The sequence below is a fragment of the Protopterus annectens genome, chromosome 14.part0, assembly GCF_019279795.1.
Source record: "Protopterus annectens isolate FY-2018-M chromosome 14.part0, PAN1.0, whole genome shotgun sequence".
In the NCBI taxonomy this organism is placed as follows: domain Eukaryota; kingdom Metazoa; phylum Chordata; order Ceratodontiformes; family Protopteridae; genus Protopterus; species Protopterus annectens.
Window position 1 is genome coordinate 425,169,245 of NC_056748.1, and position 23,171 is coordinate 425,192,415.

The following is a 23,171-nucleotide window of genomic DNA, read 5'->3' on the forward strand; positions in this document are numbered from 1 at the left end:
AGTGACAAAACCTTTGCAAGGATGTGGTTGAAAAAAAGACCTTTGTGCTCACAGTGTGAGAGTACTATTAAGGTTATATTTACTAAAATAAAGAATACAATTGATTCTTAACACTTAGCTGTGAAACAGCAAAGAAAAGCAGGATTTCTGGTAACTCTGTATTGCTGGCAAATAACTTGATGTCTTCCATGTGATTATTTTGCCTCAGTTAGCTGCATGCAAGCAGGGTTATCTGAAATAATCTTTTCAAAGTCAGGAAGTCCTGTCAGACTACACAAATATGATGTTTTTCACAAGGAAAATAAGGTTGTAGCAAAGGTAGTTTAAGGTTTTGAACATTAAAAATAAAACAAAAGTATAATACAAAATGGAAAGATTATGGTTGACAGCAACCTCTCTTTTGATCACGACACTGCCACTGTGGTCAGAAAGTCCTTCTATGTGGCACATCTCATTACTAAGGGTTTTGCATCCAAGAAGAAAGAGGTCATTGTCTCCCTCTACTCTTCCCTCATTAGGCAAATCATCAAGTACAATGCCCCATTTGGCATGTAGCTCACTAGACACCTGCAACAACTAGAGGCGCAAAAGTACCTCACAAAGAGGATCCTAAGCCTTAAACACTTGTCCTACATGGACAGACTCAAAAAACTCCAACTATTCTCTGTCTCATATCACCTACTTAGAGCTGATCTCTGCTTGACTTACAAAGCCATGTCTGACCTAGCCCTGTTAGAAATGCTACATCTACAGAAATCCCAATCCCTCTGCACCACACACCCCAGAGACCTCAACCTCATTACCACAATTAACAGAACATGCTGGAGGGACAGGTTCATAACCCAGAGACTGCCCATGCTATGGAACAGACTTCCCATACATGTCAAGCAGAGCACCTTGCTGACCCTCTTCAAGAGAAATCTTGATGAGTGGATGGGAAACAGAAAATTCACCCCAGGGATAATTCCAGTGGCTCTACTTGACAGAGGCACTGGGTACTAAGGTCGTGTGGCACTATGCCAGGGTAATCCTATGGCTAGGCTTGTAAAGGCCCCAGGGCCATTAGCCTAGTACACACCAATGAACCTATGACATAAGAAAAAAGGTGTAAAAGTGGTTATGTATGAAATGATGGTAAGGATAAGGAACACAAGGTGGTATAAATTTTGTATTTGATATTGTATATTGTATATGATTTTAGAAATATATAAAAAAGAATAAAGGGAGAATGAATGTTCAAGAATATTTTTATTTTAAATAGGGCATTATGTCTTTAAGTTTTGCATCTTACTTTGACTGTTAACAAATAAAGAACCTGTACTCATTCTTGATAAGTTGTTGTTGTTGTACAATGGGATATTTTTCATTCACCTAAGCTACCACAAACTCAGACAAATGTGTCCTAAATTAAGATAACATTTGGAGTTATATTGGGATCAAGGCTAAACCTCCAAAAGGGGGATTTTAAATAACGAAAGACTGAAAAACTTGGTTTGGGGGTTAAATAATCCCACAGTGTTTCTTGCATCACTGTATATGTATTGATTATAAAATAAAACGTTGTGGAAGACAAATTATTTTAGAAAGTTTTATATTGATGTGTAAAGAGGAATTAGAAGAATATAAAAAAAATATGAAATTTGATTTGTCAGAGTCAGTAATGCCACAGGAAGCACTTTCACCTTTAGTGATGGAAGATCAGAATGTTGTGAGTTCTTTTCCCACAACAGGTAACTTAAATTCATCTTCCAAAGCTAACCCTGCAGTGCATTCTAAGAGTCTGCTGCACTCCTGTGTGTGCCATGCATCTGATGAGACTCAGCTAACACTGCAGTGCATTGTAAGTGGCTGCAGCACTCCTGTGTGTGCCATGCATCTAATGAGACCACCCATAAGATTTTTCTTTACTTGACCAGTAGCCCATTACATGGGTTTACCACCCTCTCTGTGAAAAGAACTTTCAGAGACCTAGGGAATAGAAAGTCTGTAAAACCTGCTGTCTGTGCCTCTTTGTACTTCCTGTTGAAAATATGCCCCTTTTTCCTGGTCTGTAGGCCACTGGTGGGATGGTTTTATGGTCATTTTTTTTCTTTTTCTTTTTCTTTTTTTTTATGATCAAGGTAAGCTTTTACATTCCTAAGCCTAGTTCCAATGGTCTTTAATTCTGAAAATCAGACAGTGCTCACAACAGGATATCTGGTACTCTTTTCCTAAACTAAAATGTCTCTGTAAATGTTGGACATTCTGAGGGAATTTTCTGTATGCATGCACACTCGTTAGATCCTTTCTCTTGGATCATCATGGTTCATAGAACTTTTAGTTTTTCCAATTTAAAAACTACAAATTTTCAGTAACAAAATAGGTAGCCATTAATCCCAACAATATATCTAAAGATAAAATGCATTAAAGTTTTCAACCTAGGTATTTATCATTTTTTTAAATCACCTGAAAGGGACCAATGGATTGACAACTGGCTACTTCTTGCAGCAGAAAAATAATGTGAGCAGCTCCTCCCATAGAGCCACGTGATGGAAGGGTGCTTGGGGAGAAGAAGATGCTAAGCCTGCTGGGGATATCCGTGAAAACTCTGGAAGTCAGACTGGAAGGAAGGACAACTAGAGTGACCTCAGAGTTCCTTATAAAAAGAATACAAGGCATAAAAAACCTGCCTTATGCAGAGCGCCTTAAAGCCCTTTCCCTCTACTCTGTCTCCTATAGACTGCTAGTGACAATCTGTGCCTGGCTTACAAGGCATCCACAATTCCCCACACTTTTAAATCTCCAATATATTAACAAGTCAAAGAGCATCAGAAATACAAGGTCTAGGGCCTGCATTTTGTCTGTGACTTAAACAGAACATACTGAAGAGACAGATCTGTGTCCCAGACACTGCCCCTTCTATGGAACAGGCTTCCCATCCATGTGAAGCTGAGTTCATCTGTTACCCAGTTTAAGTGCAACCTAGACCAGTAGATGGGGAATAGAAAACTTATACCGACCCTGGCACCCATGTCCCTTATGGACAGAGGTAGCTTATAAATGCCTGACTCTCAATGTCCTATTTGGATACAGGACATCCTTATTCTTTTGGGGAAACTTGGCTAGGCTTAGAAAGGCCCACAGGGTCGTTAGCCTAGTAAGGATCTATGAATCTATGAATCTGTTCAATGACAATAAATTTAAAATGATGCTCAGAATAATCCAACGTATGTTTAAATAAGGCATTAATCATTTTCCTGCCCTTGTATGTTCATAAATATGATTTTTCAGTTTACACTCCGTTTTACCTATATAAAATGCAGAGCAACACTTGCACAATGCCCCATAAACTACCCCAAAACTATTACCCATCAATCTTAAGGGCCATAGTAAACATAACCTTATGAGTAAATGTGGGTGTTGAAATTTGTGCCCGTACATTAGTACCGGAGAATTATTTTATATCGATGGGCATCAAATGAAAATAAAAGGTAGATTTAATTATAATAGTGTTGGGGTAGTTTATGGGGCAGTGTGATGGAGCTGTGTCACTGTCTCTGAGACCTTTCTGCTAAAGTGGTTTCCAAACCTTATTAGCTTAGCCTGGATATCTACACTGTACCACCCATACCATGCACACATCTCAGCAATCTACTTACTGCATACCATCAAACCAAAGGATTCTTCACCCTTTGAATGTTCTTCAGCACACACAGTGAAGAAAAAAACTGCAGTATCAGTAGACTGTAGATCATTGGGCATGGAACTCCCTGCCAGAGTACATCCAGCTCTGTTTTTTACTCAGGGACTTCGGCAGCAAGTTCAGAATATTCTTTCAGAAGAGTAACTGTCAGTGCCAATGAATCACTTACAGCCGGGCACCTTACAACATCTCCTTTTGAATTTGTATGATATTCCATACTTCATTATGTGACTAACCTTATTCATTCTATTTCCTGTTTTTCTCTCCCCCTTTGTCTTCTCTATCACCCATCCTGCTTTAAGAAAGAGTGCTTAGCACATATGTTCATCTTGGTATAAATATTGAGATTCCTAGCTTCATTCTTTCTAGGGTATGCATGCTTATTAAGTGTTATATGTCTCTTATACATTGGTAGACAGAGAGAAAAACAGAGAGTATGTGCTTGTCCTGTAATGAATTTTATGACCTGTAATGTTCAGTTTTGTTGGGCAATGGACTGATGAGTGTTCTGTGCTTTATGCCTCTTAACTGCTGGGATGTTATATATCAAACCATTTCTTACCAACAACACAAGATCAGCCATTGCTCGCTCTCAACTTCTATCCACCCTACTCTATGCATCTCCCATTCTGACTAATCTCAACAAAACTGAACTAAGCAAAATGGAAGCCTGCTACAACAGAATTGCCCGCTTTGCTGCAAATTGCTCATATAGAACTCATCACTGTACTGCTTTGAGACAGCTCCACTGGCTTGAACTGCCCAACCTCCTAACTACAATCAGCTCTGCCTCTGTCATTATATTACCTCCTCAATAAGTGTCCTACTCTCAAAAACCTAGTACAATATCACTCAGCCAAAAGGCCTCTTTGATCATCAAGTAAACTACTACTAGAAGTCACCAACAGCTATAATAGCTTTGGAGACACACTATATAGTAGTTCAGTGGCTAAAAAATGGAACTCTCTCCCCACTAGCATACAATACACATTGTCCAAAGCCTCCTTTAAAAACCTCATTAGGCAACATCTCAAGCAAAGTTGACAGTGCCATGACTGCTCCCCAGGCTAGTGAAAGTGGATAAGGTACACATAATAAACCTAGAGTACTTGATAACAGTTTTCACTCTTACTCACAAACACTGGCTAATGTACAATGTATGTACTGTACCTGTGTACTATGTATGTATTCTACCTATGTTCCAAATTTCAGCTGTACACCACAAATCTATTAATTACTTTTTTTTTTAAATTAATATTTTCTTGTTTGTTCTCCCCACTGTAACTGTTGATGTGCTACATACCACTGTAAAAACATGTCTATTGTAATATGTGTGTATACTGATCATGTCTAAATATCTAAATGTATCTGTAATTTTTCTATGTGGAGCTTTTCTCCCAGGGCCTCTGCTGAAAAAGGGCCTTTTGGCTCAGTCAGACACCCCCCGGTTAACAAATGTAAAATAAAATAAATGTAATGGACTGGTCAGTAGTTCTGTGCTTTAGGTTTGCTGAATGCTGAGATGTTATGTAATGGACTGGTCAGTAGTTCTGTGCTTTAGGTTTGCTGAATGCTGAGATATTATGTAATGGACTGGTCAGTAGTTCTGTGCTTTAGGTTTGTTGAGTGCTGGGATGTTGTGTAATGGATTGTTAAATAGTTCTGTGCTTTATGCCTATTGAGCATTAGGATGTGTAATGGACTAGCTGATAATTCCATGTTTTATGCCTTTTAAATTCTAGGATGTTTTGAAGTGGACTAGTGGATATTTCTATACTTTGTGTCTGTTGAGGGCTGGGATGTTGTGTAACAGACTGACAGGTAGTTCTGTGCTCTACGCCTGTTGAGTGCTGTGATGTTGTGTAATGGACTGGCAGATAGCTGTGATGTTGTCTAGTGGACTGGTGGATAGTGTTGTACTTTATGCCTGTTGAGTTTTGGGATGTTGTCTAATGGATTGGCAGATGGTTCTGTGCTTTATGCCTGTTCAGTGCTCTGATGTTGTGTAACAGACTGATAGATAGTTCTATGCTTTATGCCTGTTGAGCATTAGGATGTGTAATGGGCTAGCTGATAGTTCCATGTTTTTTGCCTTTTAAATTCTAGGATGTTGCGAAATGGACTAGTGGATATTTCTGTTCTTTGTGTATGTTGAGTGCTGGGATGTTGTGTAATGGACTGAAAGATAGTTCTATGCTTTATACCTGTTGAATGCTGGCATGTTGTCTAAAGGACTGGTGGTGCTTTGTGCCTGTTGAGTTCTGGGATGTTGTGTAATGGTGGCAGATAGTTCTGTGCTCTATTCCTGTTGAATGTTGGGATGTTGTCTAATGGACTGGTGGATAATGTTGTACTTTATGCCTTTTGAGTGACAATATGGCCTCCAAATCTTCCACAGCTCTGAACAGGATAAAGCAGGTATTAAAAAAATGAATAAACTGTTGTAGTATCTTCTAAAATATCATCACTGTGGAGCTTGCTGGCAATGTCACCTTTAAAAATAACCTTAGTGGGCTTTTCAAAATGCAGTAAGTAAAGGCATAAACTGAAAACATACATAGGATGTGCAGTGATGCACACGAGAATAGCAAGTATTTTCACAGAATGTAGCTTGCCCTTGTGAAGGCAGGAGTGATGTAGCCATAAGAATGTTTTGAAGGTCACACATGACAGAAAATGCATCTGATATTGCTGCATGTCTTTTATGTTATACATTTTAACTTCAGTAGCAGGTACACTGTAATTTGTAGGGAAAGACTGAAAAATATGTGTTAGAAAAGAATGTGCAGAAAATATTTCAATGTATGCATTATTTCTTTTTTTTATTTCTGAATAATATACAGGTACTTGTTCAAAAATGTAATTCTTTTGTATTTTCCCATTTACAAAACAGCTAGTAGGTATTTGCATAGTGAGCACCACATCTTTTGTATATTATATTATAAATCATACTCGCGTTCATCATATTTTCCCTATCCTCTTTTTCCAAGTTATTCACATTTGTTTGTGAAGAATTGGGATATGGATATGACAAGCCACTGGGATAACAAATTCATCAAAAGAGGGAGGAAGGAAGGGACTTGATAGTCAAGGTAGGGAGGGGCAAAAAATGTAAAATGCTGCCAAAATAAATAACATCAAAATTAGAACAAACCTCCTATATTCAGCAAGAATCTGAAATGCAGAAAATAACTGTCCTGCCCTACAGCAACTGTACTATAATACTGGACAGAAAAGTCTGAAAACAAATATAAAATCTAGTGTATCATTTAGGTACTGTTATAAAATTTAGGGTCCCGAAAAGCATTTGCTTCAGATTTTCTGAAGTTTGTGTTTCTAGAGATAATATTCTCATATAAGAGTAAGACAGTAGTTTGTTGGGGAAAGGCCAAGTATGCTCATTTCACTGTTGGCCAATACAAAGTGGCAGGATGTGGCAGGGGACACAAAGAAGCTTGCCCCCTCCTTCAGAAACACTTGTTTCTGTGCATTAACAGCCGCTGTATTCAACAATGTAGTGTGTACTTAAGCAGTTCATTTACAACTCGTAATTCTCGAGGACATCTGCCTTGAGCACAGCCAGCACTTATGTAAAATTTATTAGATATATTCCAGTCAGTCATGCAAAATAGCTTAGTTTATCTTAATCAATGCACGTTAAGAAATCAAACATATAGAGAAACATAAATGGTGTCTTGATATTCAGTAATAATCATTTTACCAGGCGTAGCCCCTTGGTGAAGACTGAAGCTTTTACAAAGGACAGAAGCAAAACCCTACCGTGAGGATGATGACTCATCTCTGGTGGATTGTTCAGACTCATTTAAACTGAACAGATAAATTGACAACTGTGCTGAAAATAAGAAAAAGCAGACTAAATGAGCTACTCACGTTACATGAAATGCTGTTCGTGAACTGAAATGTGAAATGTTAACAGTGCTTTCTAAGAAACATTGTGGGAGAAGATGAATGCAGACAGGGATCCTAGCACACACAAGTTGCATATGTCATGTTGATGGGGCAGAAATGCAATAAGAGAGTAAATAAATGTACCTGTTATATTGCAACTCATTTGGCTTAGCCTGTGCACTTGTGCATTAATACAGTGAAACCAGGAAAAAGACAGATCCTATTCAATTCTGTGTTACACTTTTTCATTTGGTACTGACAGAAAATGTGTGAAAGGTTAAGAACATATCCTATAAAACAAAGATGTGATATCTTTAGTACCTAATCATGACCCTTTCACTTCCAACCGTGAAATTTTCAGGATGTATTTCAGGACTTTTGTACTGTAAACGCATCATTTTAGAAAGCTGTGTGCAACAATTTGTTATGTATTAACCTGTTTCAAACAACTTAATGTTTCATAACATCTAGTTACTGACAATATGTGAATGTACATTCTATATTTAAAAAGAGAACACTAAGTCAAAAAAAAGGAAAGATGTGATATTTCAAATGTTACCTTGACTAAACCGGTGATAAAAAAAGAAATGTGATAGTAGTGACAATAAACAATAGATTCAAACAACATTCTACATATTTTTCTTTCTTTCTGACTGAATACAATATTCACATATAAGTAAACGGACACATGACAGCTTTGCTGATTCAGCTGTGTAGGTGGATGAATAAAAGAACATAAATAAAAAGGCAGATTACATCATAAGTGAGACATTTAGTAAAAATACATCATTGTGATGAATAAAATACAGGCAATGACTGAAAAGATATACTGGCACGTTCCTGGCTAAGTACTGTTTAGAACAGATGAAGCAAGTACAGCAATAATAACAAGATATTTCTGATGAAGGCATTGTCAAAACTCAGTTAAAACAAAACCATGCTGATGTCACAAAAAATGTAACAGCAGCAGTTTGCAATTGAACGCACTTGTCTAACAAGAATACTGCAGCACTTTACTTCTGATCACAAAAATGCTGCCTTCTTTTGTTGTTCATATGTCTGCAAATTCTTAATTGCAGTGTTTTGTCATTCTGGCTACGGTAGTGCAGAGTGTTCAGTTTTTTTTTTCTGCATTCAACCCTTTGAGGCTATTCATTTTTTGATGTTGTGATCTAGAATTGAGAAAATGTATTTATGTGTATATATGTTCATAAGTAAGTAGTAGGCTAGCTGCCCTTGCAGGCCATTTTAAGCCTAGCCAGTTTCCCTTTCTGTGTTCAGAATAACCTATGCCATTTGATTATAGATTGGCCTTATTCATCCCATGATCGATAATTGTATATTACCCGTAATGAGAAGAACTGGGATCATACCATAATAAATATGAGGGGATCTATGCCTGGGATAAATGATCTGTCCATTAGTAGTACAGGGGGAAGTCCTGGGGCAAATTTCCTGTTTTACATCCATAGATGTGAGTTGCACTTGAAAATGGATAGGGATGAACTCTATTTTATGTGGATGGAGAGTCTGTTCTGTAGCAGCTGTATTCTCTACAAAATATGCTATTCCTCCAAACTGTTCTGTTGATGTTGTGGAAGAGGTTTAGGTCCATAGACCGAGTATTTCTGTTGCCATTTGACTTCCTAATGCACAGTAAATCCATCAGTAATGGGTCAGAGGATGCCTGGTATTCCGGACACAGGTCACATCTTAGCAGTCTGTAGGATGTTGAGTATAGTGACAGGGCTTTGAGTCGATCCATAAAGGACATGTTGTTTAGGCCTTGTATCCTTTTAGTAAGGTATCTCTGTTGGCTTTCCACTTTTTGCATGTGAGACATTGTATTCAATGATTGCCTTAATGAGGTCTGAGTAAAGGGGGACAATGACATACCTAGATCTAGATGCCGTCCTTTTGTTTCTAAGCTGTGCAATATAGAAGGATTGTCTTACAACAATAGACACATGTTGGTTAAAAGTTAGGTCACTGTCCCCAAAAGTTTCCAAATTCAAGACAACTGAGGCAACTCATATGGGCGTATAGTCAGTGTGGTAGTTCCCTGGGTTAGATAACTTCCCAAAGGATACAATAATGCATTTTTTGGCATTTGGTTTCAGACCATGATTTTGACATCAGTTTATCTGAGACAAATCTTCTTGAAGGATAGCTAAGTCATTTGAGGATTCAGTGACTGCTCCTAGCTTGCTATCATCTGCAGACTTAGTCAGCCAGGGCCCTTTAATATTGACTTTTGCTTCAGAAAAGTAGATGCCAAACACAAAAATCTGAGGGACTCTACTGGTGACTGGTCTCTTTGTGGAGGTAATTTCCCCTATGTTGATTATCTGCATCCTATCTGTGAACCAGTTGGCAATCCAGCCGGTGACATAGGGGTTTATTCCCAGTTTATTTAGATTTTCTATTATGCCTGAGTGTGGAATTGTGTCAAAAGCTTTGGCCAGGTGGAGGTATATGGTGTGTACCATTTTGCATTCACCCATTGCTTTGGTGACCTTTTCAAAAATATCCAGCAGGTACAGTAAGCATGACCTGCCTGTGACGAATCCAAACTGAAACGGGTCCAGTGTTTGGAGGTTCCACTGTGTCCTTATCGATTAATTCCATGATAAGTATTTCCTTTGCTTTGCATATGCGGTTTGTCAGACTTATGGGTCTGTAATTGCCTGGATCTGTGGAAGGTCTTCCCTTATGCAGGGAAATGACTGTAGCTGATGTCCATTCACTTGGTGCAAAACTTGTATGGAGGCTGAGATTGAACAGTGTTGTTAGGGGTGTGGCTAAATTGTGCTTTATGTTATTTAAGATGCATCCAAAGATATTCTCAGGATCCATCAATGCAGTATTTTATATCTGTTGTGAAAATTCTTGAAAAGCATTACTATATGAATCATGAAATGTAACATCAAGCACCCTGTTTGATGGGTCATACTCATGTTCTTCCTTTTGTCCAGTTAGAATTCGGCAACTAATTTTGAAGATCCAATGTTTGTGTATATTTAAGCACCATACTAATACATCATGTGACAGCCATGACATTATGTTCTGGCTACATAAGTGCTACATGTACATGTCCCATACAAATGCATAAGATGAGCCTGCAGCATACTAATACACACTGTGAGTTATGGCATCATGTTTTGACAACATACATGCTATCTGTACAAGCACCATACTAATATACACTGAGAGATATAACTTCATGTTCTGGCTACATAAGTGGTATTTATACAAGCACCATACTAATATACACTGTGAGTTATGATATGTTTTGGCTACATACATGCTATCTGTACAAGCACTGTACTAATATGCACTGTGAGTTATGACTTCATGTTCTGGCTGCAAAAGAACTATATACACAAGTGTCGTACTAATATGGAATAATTCTATAATGTCTGACAGCCAAAATGCCAAATGGCATTAAAGTGATCAAAAAGGATCAAAATTCCAAATGCTGAAAAACTCAGCACACACATTCTATGCATGGAGGCAAGTTCCCCTGCACCCACACACCCCTTGCTAATTAAATATATCAACTCCGAGATCACACTACAGAGGGGAAAGGACAAATTCCTAGACCCCACTGTACCACAACCTCATCAAATTCTTGTTTTTGACCTTTTTTGTGTTCATTATAATGCAGTTTAGAGTTCTGGCTATTCGACATTATAAATGTCATGACTCAAGGAATGTATTAGTGGGATACATCATTTTCTAGCTGTGTAAGTCCTAGATATACAAATGCCATACTAATGCATGCCGTGAGTCATGTTATCATGTTCTGGCTACATAATTGCTTCTATTCCTAGACCTCACCAGTCTTTTTTTTTTTTTCGCTCACACAGTTCTGGTTATAATTCTGACTATGTTATCACTGAGATTCATGAGTTTGAGTTTGCTTGTCTTGTAATTCTATCAGGTGTCCAATATAACCATCAGAGTACCAGCCAAGACCTTCACCAGTATTGTCTGTATTGGTTAGAGGAGGAGCATGATTTTAGATACTTCTCCAAGTGCCAGAGGTTCATTCCTGCCTTTCAGTGAGCACTGTCTTAAAATTAGATACCTGCAGGGAGTATGGAATACAGCTTGTTAGCAACCCCAAACCTAGCACAGACCACTTTCTTCCATGTGACATCTCTAGCAGTCAGTTAAGTTACTTTCACACAAAAGTCATGTCAACCACTGTTTATCTGTTATATATTCAGTGATGAATGAAACCACACAAAGATATGCCTGAAGGTGAGCTGCAGCTTCTAATTCCTTATTGCTAAGGCTGCTATGAGGAGTTTTAATATCCAGACACCATTATGTGTGAAATGGATGATGACAGTAATTCCCCCCACTATCCATATCCTCTACAAATGATCCTGCATGGTCTACCTTTAAGGCTAGTCTTAATGATTGGATGGGTAGACACAAATTTACACCAGGACTGCTATAGACAGCCCTGCTCAGTTTGGAAGGTCTGTACTAATTAGTGCTTGAAAAGGGAGGCACAGACTTTGGATGTCTACTTAAATGTGTGTGGCTAGACATCTTATGGTCCTTCTGACCTCATACCTAGCATAGTTCCTATATTCCTATCAGGACTCCCTTGCAAAACAGTAAAATGTTGCGTTTTAGTGATACACTAAAGAAAAATGCAAGCACTACTTATTACTGAGTGTCCACCTATGAAAAACAAAATCAGTAGCACACCAAAAGTACCATGTCCTTAAAAGCATATTGTGCCAGTCTGAACCTAACATAATACAGCTGCTATGTATGTTCTCTCTCCATACCTTATAACCTAATACAGACGTGGCTTACCACTGGAGGGCAGTGGGCTCACCTAGGTGGACAGCTAGATAATGATTTCAGCAAACTACATAATTTATGGTACTAGTCAATTTTCCAAACTTTTGACTTGTACTTTAAATAAAAAATAATTTTGATAGCCTTGATGTGTGCATGTGTGTGTGTGTGTGTGTGTGTGTGTGTGTGTGTGTGTGTGTGTGTGTGTGTGTGTGTGTGTGTGTGTGTGTGTGTGTGTGTGTGTGTGTGTGTGTGTGTGTGTGTGTGTGTGTGTGTGTGTGTGTGTGTGTATGCCCGCCCTCTGGCTTTCTGAATGGGACCCACAGAGATGACTAGAATCATTTGTTCATTTAATTTATTTTATTTTTCTTACAAACTCATCCTGAAACCCCCATTTTAATAAAGGGGGACATCAGAAATAACACAATAAATGTTTGCAGCATACGTTTATTTGGAATGGAACTAGAACACTGACTTCTCTTCTTAGATTAGGTTGAGAGTATTAGGCACATACAGAACAAAGTGTGGTAGGTGAGTGATTAAATACTTACTCTATGTGTCTTAAACTTACAGTAATCCATTTAAGCTAGCAGGATGATGGATTTGCTAGTGCTAACCCTTCCTCTGAAAGGTGGTCAGCCTCTCACATGATACGTACCAGTTAAGCTTCCTAGATTTAGAATCAGTGTAGTCTTGCATTTATAGACTTTGGACTGAAATAAGCTAAGTGTATATCATGTTTTGATTTCTGGGTGATCGCATTTGTTAGCCAGCTTGCATTCCTGCCAAATGAATGATAATCAATACGTGTATCAATTGCAGACATAACTACTACTTACCCATACTTCCTGTCAGAGCTGTGTGTACGTGTGCGTGCACCTATTTGCTGTCTTTTTGTGGGATGTGCCTTAGAAAGGGAGGGCCCACTGCTTGGGGAGGGAGACAGTGAATGACAGGCTGAGACCGCAGTACTTTACCTACACATTAGGGTATATATATACTGTGCAACAGTGCATTGTAAAAACATCCTGAACTGACACAAGTATATAAAAAAAAAAGTAGAAGTAAATGCTGGAGTTTAATCTTTTATTAGAGTGCTGAATTCTCCCTTCATTAGTGTGTTCCTACCTTTCTCTGACCGCACTGGAAGCCTTAATGCTGGGAACACTAGCTTACACTTACTCATTTCTCTTTCCTCAGATGATGAGATGATTTTAGTATTATAACAATGATTTGCTGGCTCTGTTCTGAGTACAATCTGTGGGATACAGTTGAAGAAAAACATGCCTACTGACGTAAATAAAGTCAAGTTCCATCACTTGAAATGATACCTGGACTTTAAACAGGTTTTTGAGACATGTTTCTGATAGTTTAAATGCAATTTTTTTTTTTGGCCTGGCTGCTTACATTTAATTTGTTCATAGCTGCATTCAGTGGATTAGCATTTCATTAGAACGGATTTGAGCTGCGCTGATACTGAAAGCTGTAGTCATTTATTTATACTCCATTCATTTCTAGTTCCTTTTCTGTTTCAACTCCTCAGAGCTAAATCAGCAACAATAACAGAAATGTATCATTAGAGTGCAGCTATATTTTATAGTAATTCTACAAGAAGCCTTTGGTGAACATTGCGTGACTTTAGTATAACATTGTGTCAGATCCTGGTGATGTCACATGGAGCAAAGGCTTTAGAGGCTTTACTTAGATTATAATCCTTATGTGCTGTCAGACCACTTGCCCATGTGAGTCAAATGTCCCAAACAGAAAGAGATAAACCTCTAGATTAAGAATAGCTTCTTTTACCAGCATTCTAAGTAAACATAGAGAAGTGTTCCTATTCTGCTGTTATGGACCGTGCCTCATTTACAGGAAGTTTACGTTATTTCTGCCAGTGTTTCTAAGGATGAATTATTCAACATGTGCCTTGTAATTGAAAACCTCTGATTGCCTAGTCCTGTACTCCCTGAAGGTTTCAGGTGGAGCTACACCTGTTTTTTTGATACATGTAACTGAGCAGTTGAAAGGAGAAGTCCCTCCTCTTGTTTACCTAAGCTGAAGTCATTCTTTTTTTCCAATGCCTGTTCCTAGTAAACACACAAATATTGGTCGTTCTCAGAGCTGGGATGCTACTGAGTGGTACGAAGGCAATTGGGATAGTGAGAGTTTGTCAGAATATCCAAGACCTGCTGTGAGAAGAAACTCTGTGACGTATAGTGGGGACAGAGACTTTTACACTACACTTGCTGTTAGAGCTCATAATACCAACTTTTCAGGGGGCGCTAACTTAAAACAAGAGTCCTGCTCTCACCAAGATTTGGCATTGAATCATGGTTATCCAGATGGTCTTGAACATCGAGCCATAAATAAGAGATCTGTTTCTGACTTTATTCATCCTTACGAAAAGCAAAATACCATGTCTGTAAGAAATACTCTGCCACCACAAGATTACTACAGTGATGCAGCTCTGCCTGCTAGACAACTTGAAGATCCACGATATTATAGGGACCAAATGCTTAACAGATCTCCAGCTCAGAATTATGGGATGACAAATGTTAGAGTGTCATGGGATCAAGCACAAGGTCGGGCACCTCCTCCTTCACATGAAGCAAGCCACATGTACCAAGATAGTGCTGGTAAGATAATAACTGAAGGTCAGAGGCTCCGTACTCGAGACAGTTCTCCTGCTAGGTATGGTGCTGACACTGCTAATCCTAGGTATGGAACAGAGGCACCAGCCTTTAGCAGGCAAGTTTACAATGATGTGGCAGGAAGGCCTGTAGATCCCATGTCTCACAGACAGACTGCTCCCACTTGTCTTGTTATGGATTCAGCAGGTACTCCAGTCATGGATGGTCCCATGGAAAGACCCCAGTCTTCAGTGCCAGTTAATCGCAGCTATGGTCCTGTAAGGGATAGTATGAACTCAAAAGTGGTGTATGATGGCTATGATAATGCCATGATACAATCTCATACACAAGCTGTTGCCACTGCCGTACAAGGGACAGATTTAAAGAAGAATCTGGACCCAGAATTTCTTTCCCTTTTGCGTTCTGAAGGATTATCTGAAAGTACTATTGGTGCATTGCTGCAGCAAGGGTTTGATTCCCCCAGCCTCCTAGCCATGATGGAAGATAATGATATCAGGCAGGTAGCCTCTAACCTCGGACAAGCACGAATGCTTTCCCGTGTTGTCCATAACTATAAAGCAGAAATGCAACTGCTTAGACAAGATATGCAAGGTAATGCAGTGCGTTCCAGAACCCGATCTAATAGTTTCAGTCATCGGGGTGAACTTATGCGCAGTGAGTATGGAGTCCAGGGCAGTACAGGTCCTTTGTTAGATGGAGTTGTTATGCAGCAGCCTACTGGATCACTTCAACCAGCTGAAATAAGTCGTCGTCCATCAAGTGCTCCTTCACAGCATCTTTTAGAAACTACAACATACTGTATGCCAGGAACTGGTCGACAGAGTAACCATTTTCCATCATCTGGGTATGTCAGTCCCATCCCGACAAATCTGCAGAATCGCACTGTGTCAGCCTATTCTCCCTCTGGAGTGATAATGAATGCGGTACAGAGTATTCCAGCTTCGGTGCCGAAAACAGCATATCCAACTTCTTACACAGTACCTATGGAGCTTATGAAGAGGGAGCGCAACCTTCCTATTTCCCCACTACATAGTCCACGCAGCAGTCCACAGCTTCTTCGAAAGCATGGAACTCCTACAGAGTCAACACTGATGCCTGGAAACCAGAACCTTCAGATACAAAATTCTACTAGTCAGAAAGTTACCAGGCGAACTGGACCACCAGTCATTGTCTCCAGCATGTCATCACCTGAATCAAGTAATTGTTTTATTAAAGTTTCTTTGCTTAATTAGTTTTAGCATTCTGTCTGCCTTCACCTCTTATGTTTTCTGATTGTGGATTACTTTCTAGATTGGGTATTTAATTTAAATTCAGCGTGCATAGCTAGCAAGAAAGATGAAATATTGCAGTCCATATGCTGCCTTACATGGCAGAGGCATTGATAAGAAAACTATGAAAAAAAAGTCCCAGATGTTGTGCTTTTAAATGGTGTCTTTTTTTTTTTTTTTTTTTACTTTAACCATGCAGTCTTTAGTGCATTCTAGAATATTACTTGTAGGTCTCCAGACATTCTAATGTAATTGCAGATCTTTGCCTCATTTTTTCATACGTACTGTTCAGTTGTGGGGTGTCTCCTTTTTAAGTGCTGTTACAACTGAATGTTTGGAGTTATCTGTCTGGCTATTCTTATTTATTCATTTCTTTGTTAATGCCTTTAGTTGTAATACCATGATATGTTATGGTGAAGAAAGTCCCTTGTAGAAGCTAAGCCTGCTGTGAAACATAAAATATCTGAATGCAAACAGAATGCTCTTGTCTCATTAATTGCAGCAAAATCTTTGAATAAGCAAAAGTGTTTTAAAAATATAATTGTGAATATTTAGCACTTAGGGGACAATGTGAATTAAAAGAAGTTTACATAAGCTGGCTCTTGCAGCTGGGAAGCTGAGGTGATGCTTATAAAATGCTGCTATGTATCAGGTTGTATGTTGAAGTTTTACTGTTGCTTTGTGATCGTATGAATAGTAGACAGCTGCCGATGTTGCCTGCTGTTGATTAAATTTAGGTAAACCAGATGAGGTTTAGCAAAGAATAAGTATTTGATGCTGTATAAAAGTAACAAAGTTAGGAAAGAAAAGCTGATAATTTTTAAGGGCAAACTGCTCTGTTGACATAAGAAATTGCAGAACATTGCTGCTTTTGGCAACAGTGTAGGGGAAAATCTTTCAGTTGTGGTAACATGTTTTCCTCTTGTTCTACTTTATACATGCCAAAAGTGTCCAGCATATGTTGATAGCAGTTTCTTTGCAGTTTGCCTCATTGCATTTACAACACAAATTAACTTTTTAAAAATATCTATTAATTTATTTCCCCTACACTGTCTCTTTCTCATTAGGAGTGTAGTAATGTTCAGTTCTTTAACGCAGTGTGTCCTCTCATTACAAGTCAAACATTTTTTTATATAACTGACTCATTTGCATGAGGCTGACATTTGTTGCTCCAGTAATTTCATCTGATAATGGCCAGCTTGCAAAGCTGATCTGAAAACATATTCCTTAATTGTGTGTTGCTAAGCAACAGGGGGGAGAGGTGGTCATGATCACAGAAAGATTATCTTCCCATTTAAGTTGTTGAAAGGTTTACTTGAAGGAGGACCTATTAAAAATAATTTTCATTTAGTACTTCATGCTATGTCTACAATAACATATGTTTATACAAAGAGAACAGAGGGCATTTATAACAAATGAAATATGAAGTGGAGGTAACATTTCAACAAGTCAAAACTTAAGTGAGTGAAATAAGTTAGCTGTCTCTTTGCTGTAATTCATTAAAGTATCAGCAGATAATTATACTATAATCATCTCCCAATTGCCATAGATAATTTATTGTAGGACACAAATTAATAATAAAGGTCATTTTAATGGGCTTACGTTATTTCATATACTTGGGAATTCTTCCTTGTATGCACAACCTTTTCAACATTCTTTATAGTGACCTATATTGGTAAATGCAAAAGTATAATTTTTATTATTTGCATGGCTCATTAAAAGTGAAGGAACAAAGATACTACTAACTGTTCTCAGCTTCCAAGTGCACATTAAAATTTGATTATACCTAATATTTTCATATTTTCTTTAAATAAAATGTTATTTAACAGTAGTGGATAGACTTTAAAGTCATCTGGTTGCATTTTAAATTTTTTTATCAAAAAAATTAACCAGCTAATGAAAGATGTTTTGCCTTGCACGTGTCAGGAATGGTTACTTCATAATGTGTCTGAATTCCTTTTGTAAATATATCAAACTAAACATTAAATTCTGCTTGAAATATTAAAAATGTCTGCCTACCCAGGGAGCTGTTGTGAAGTCGGTATAACCATTCTTTGCTAATACAATGAAACTACCCAAATTGATTAAGTATGCAATCTTTATCTGCAATTATTAATGAAAGATCTTTGATTTGTTTAGCAAGGAACAAAGCTAAATTCCTAAACTCAGTAGCCTGGGGATGTGGCAGTGTGTGTCATTTACTACAAAAATTTAATGTATGACTAGGTATGCAATAGCTGCAAGATGTTGTACTAGTATACAAGCTCACCATCAGTGCTGTCTTAGCTTTTTGCTACATATAGGTTCATAGGTTCATACTAGACTATCTGCCCTAGGGCATTTATAAGCCTAGCCAGAATGTGTTTGGCTTTCGCCACCCATTTTAAATTTATTTTGCTATGCCCTTTTTCGAGGTTAGTATACTGTGCCTCTGTCTAACAGTGACACAGAAGTGATACCCGGGGTAAACCTACGATCTCCCATCCACTCATCAAGATTCCTCTTGAAGAGAGTCAATGAGGGACTCTGCCTAACCTGGACTGGGATTTTATTCCAGAGTGAAGGGAGCCTCTGGGTTATGAATCTGTCCCTCCAGCATGTCCTATTTATTTCAGTGCTGAGGTTCAAGTCTCTCGAGCGTAGCTCGATGGGATTTGGATTTTCTGAGGTGCAGCATGTCCATTAATTCCGGGTTGGACATGGCTTTATACGTCAGGCACAGATCGCCTCTGAACAGGCGGTATGCCACTGAGTAGAGCTGGCGTTTCTTTAACCGGACAGCATATGGCATCTGTTTGAGCCCTTTGATCCTCTTGGTGATGTACTTTTGGGGTCTTTCCAGTTGCTGCAGGTGTCTGGTAAGGTACATCCCAAAAGGGGCATTGTACTCAATTATGGGCCTGATGAGGGATGAGTAAAGAGGCACGATGACCTCCCCTGATCTAGATGTGAAACCCTTCATGATTAGGTGGGCTATATAAAATGTTTTTCTAACTACTTTGGCCACGTGGTTGTCAAATAAGAGATTGCTATCAACTTGGGTCCCCAGGTCTCTAATTACTTCTTCTGTACTTAATGGATTACCACCTATGTGGTAATTTGTGGGCACTTTGTTTTTGCCAAAGGGGATGACTGTACACTTTTTGGCATTTAGCTTGAGGCCATGGCTCTGGCACCAATTGTCTGTTTCTATGAGGCCCTTTTGGAGGATGCTTGTGTCGGCTGGAGAGTCGATTATGGTGCCCAGTTTGCAGTCATCTGCGAACTTGGTCAGCCACAGTCCTTCCATACTGGCCTGTACCTCCGAGAAATATATACCGAACAAGAGAGGTCCCAGGACTGAGCCTTGTGGGACACCACTTGTAACTGGTTTGGAGTCTGACATGGCTCCAGCAATTCTAACCATGTGGGTTCTGTCCTTGAGCCAGTTTGCAATCCATCTAGTGACATAGGGGTTTATATTTAAGCTGGTGAGCTTATCTATAATGCCCAAGTGGGGTATTGTATTGAAGGCTTTTGCGAGGTCCAGGTAGGCTGTGTGGACCACCTTCCCTTCGTCAATGGCCTTGGTGACTGTTTCAAAGAAATCAACCAGGTTTAAGAGGCAGGATCTGCCCTTAAGAAAGCCAAACTGGGTAGGATCTAGTGTCTGTAGGTCCCCAATATCTTTATTTATGAGGTCCATGATGATCCTTTCCATAGCTTTGCAGACCAAGCTAGTCAGGCTTATGGGGTGATAGTTTCCAGGATCCATTGAGGCACCACCTTTATGGAGAGGGACCACTGTTGCTGTACGCCACTCTATGGGCACATATCCTGTAGTAAGGCTGAGACTGAACAGTAGTTTTATGTTTGGGTTTAGCTCTTCTTGGAGTTCATGTAGGACGCAACCCGGGACACTGTCTGGTCCCATTGATGCTGTGTTTTTGCTTTGGAGAGGGCGGCTCTTACCTGAGCATCTGAGATGTCAGGGGGGCAGCACTCTGCTGGGATAGATATTTGCCCTTTTGGTGCGGTGGGGGGGGAGAAGTTTGCGCTGAACCTGTCAGCTAGGATGTTGGCAATGTCTGTGGGTTCAGTGTATTTTTTGTCATTTTGGACTAATTCTGAGTATATCTGGGAATTACCACCCAGGTTCCAAACATAACTAAAGAAAGCCTTGTGATTATCCTTAGTGTCCTGTGCAATTTTTCTCTCGAAGCTGGCCTTAGACAATTTTATGAGTGCCCGTAGTTTTTTGCTAATACTGATCAGTGATGCCTTCCCTTTTTGGGATTTTGCTCTATCATTTAGTAGCTTCCTCCTTCTATTGTATAGTTTGTTTATGGCTGGGGTCCACCAGACAGGACGTCTGCCTTTGGAGGATTGGGACTTGGTTTTATTTGGGATCGATGATCCATGCATTCCTGAAGGTGTTCATAGAATGCGTTTATAAAGGATTCTGCGGTCTGGGCCATATTTTCCACAGGCCTGGGGGCTTTGAAGGATTCCACCTCGGTTTTGAGGAGTGTGAAATTTGCTTTAGAAGTTTTTCACTGTGGTTTTCTGGGCAGGTGGGGTCGAGATGTGAATATCCAGTGAGATTAGTTTATGGTCTGATCTTACCAGTGAGGGATACACTTCTGGTCTGGAGCATAGAGTCCCCATGTTGGTGATGATCAGGTCCAGTATGTTTTCCCCTCTTGTGGGAGTGGTAACAAGTTGTTCCATAGCATTTGAGTTTATAAATTCTAGGAACCTTTGGGCTAGGGTGTTGGAGCTAGAGTAATGCTCCCAGTCTATGTTTGGGTAGTTGAAGTCGCCCAATATAATGGTGTTTGGAGAGACCTTCATGTTTTCCAGTGTTCTCAGAAAGGCCGAGTGGGGTTCCTGGGTTTGGGAGGGTGGTCTGTAGCAGGCTATAAACTGGAAGGCAGTTTTACCCACTGTTAGTTGCACATGGATAGTCTCTGATGCTTCGTGCTTTGCCACCAACCTGGAGGTGTGGGTATCTTTGATGAATATCGATACTCCCCCTCCTTTTGTGGTTCGGTCCAAGTTTTGGGGCCGAAAAGCATGGTATGAGGTATAACCTGGTAGTGCTGGGGTGCTCTCGGGAGCCTTGAACCAGGTTTCTGTTACTGCACAGATATCGATGTTCTCCATGCTAAGGAGAGTTTTGAGTGCGTGCATCTTGAGGTTTAGACTTCTGGCATGGAGTAGCATTACTTTTAGTTTCTTATCCCTTGTGATACCTATGGAGGTGGGTTTGTCTTTTGTGCCTTGCCTAAAAAAGGCACTATGGGGGTAGCAAGAGCCTTTGCCAATATCCAAAGCCCAGGGTGACAGGTGCAAGCTGTCCCTAGCGGCATCGTGGCTTGTCGAGCATATCATCCCAAGCTGACAGGCATTGGATCCCCTTTGAATGACACCAGTACTTAAGCCAATTGTTGAAATTGATCATCTTGTCTTCATATTGTGGCATCATTCTTGGTGAGGGTAAGATGCTACTCAAGGTCAGGGTCATACCGGCCTGGGCTACATGCTCAGAGAGCTCCTTTATGTCTCTTTTCATGTAGTCCAGGGAGGTACGTCTCAGGTCATTCACACCAGCATGGACAATGACTGAGTCATATTTGTACTTGCCTTGGAGTGACCTGAGTGCTTGTGTTATGTGGTGGATCCTAGCGCCCATCAGGCTGCTCACCGTGACCCTCTCCTTGTTCAGCCTGGTGAGCGGGACGTCAGTGTGCCTGACGATAGAGTCACCTATTACAAGTGTATCAGGTGTGTTGTTTAGTCTTAAGGGCTGTGACTGTTCGGCACACTGGCTTTGTGAGATATGTGTTGCACGTGTTTTGTTTTAGGGTAGCAGTTGCTTGGGTGTCTGTTTGGAGGTCTCTGCTGCTTAGGCAGATCTTTATTTAGAGCCTCCGAGTATGTTTTTGTGTGTTTATGTGTTTGGTTTGCTGTCGTGGTAGGTCTATGTGAGAGTGGAATTGTAGTGAGTGTGGTTTCCTTCTCCTCCTGACTGGTTATGCCAGTACTGAGTTGAGAGAGCTTAGCCTCCAGTTTGGCTATATGGTTGCATCTCTCACATGTGTTGGAATTTGTTGGGAGGAGGAGAGGGTTGTCTGTGTACATGAGGCAGTTGTAACATTGCCTCAAGATTCCCAGATTCACCAGCTGGACCGGAGAGGAGATTGACAACTGACCTTTGGACATGCTAGAATAATATTGGGAATTCCTTAATAATTGAAAACAAGGGCCAGTGGGGAGTGAGGGTATAGTGCTTTTAATTTTTAGTGCTGACTTATATAATTGCTTTAGCGAGCAAGTGCCAGGTAACTTAAGTGCAATGTGTTACAGGTAACTTAAATGCAAAATGACAAACAGTAACTTTCTTTCAAGTGAAACAAGGAAATAAGTACAGTAAGCAATGCAGATATCACTAGTGATCCACAGAAGCGCTGAGAAGCCGCGTATTAGGTGGAATTAGCGTTCCAGGGAAATAACAAGCAAACAAACAACAAGCATATAAACAAAGCTAGATTCAGCAGGCCTGGATCTTGTCTATGCTACAGCAAACAAGGTGTACCAATTTCAGTAAGATACAGTTCAAATATTCAGGCACTATAAACCTTTAACCAGAAATTTCCAGCTCAGAAGGGCAGAGTCCAGCCTCTTCTCCCACAAGAGTGCAGACCACGAACCTTCTTAATGTAAAATAACTGGCCTGAAGCCCAAGTGCTTAAACCAGAAATAATACACTTTAAGAATAACAGACACTGAGCTCTCAATCAGCAGTTCCCAACTTAGAAGGATGAAAGCTACCAGTCCTGCCACCACAGTGCATGCCACAAA

The 23,171-nt window shown here is 39.7% G+C and overlaps 1 protein-coding gene across 7 annotated transcripts in view; it reads left to right on the plus strand.

The window, feature by feature from the left end:
* Positions 1-23,171, plus strand: part of CTBP2 (C-terminal binding protein 2) — a 2,784,951-nt gene that overhangs the window by 1,945,853 nt on the left and 815,927 nt on the right. Inside the window, exon 1 of one of the 7 annotated variants that reach the window (XM_044056190.1) lies at positions 14,487-16,257. The exons of the other annotated variants lie outside the window; for them this stretch is intronic. Within the exon in view, the coding sequence (XP_043912125.1) occupies positions 14,487-16,257 (1,771 nt within the window). Of the gene's footprint in view, positions 1-14,486; positions 16,258-23,171 lie in introns of those variants that run through there. 7 annotated transcript variants of the gene reach the window in all.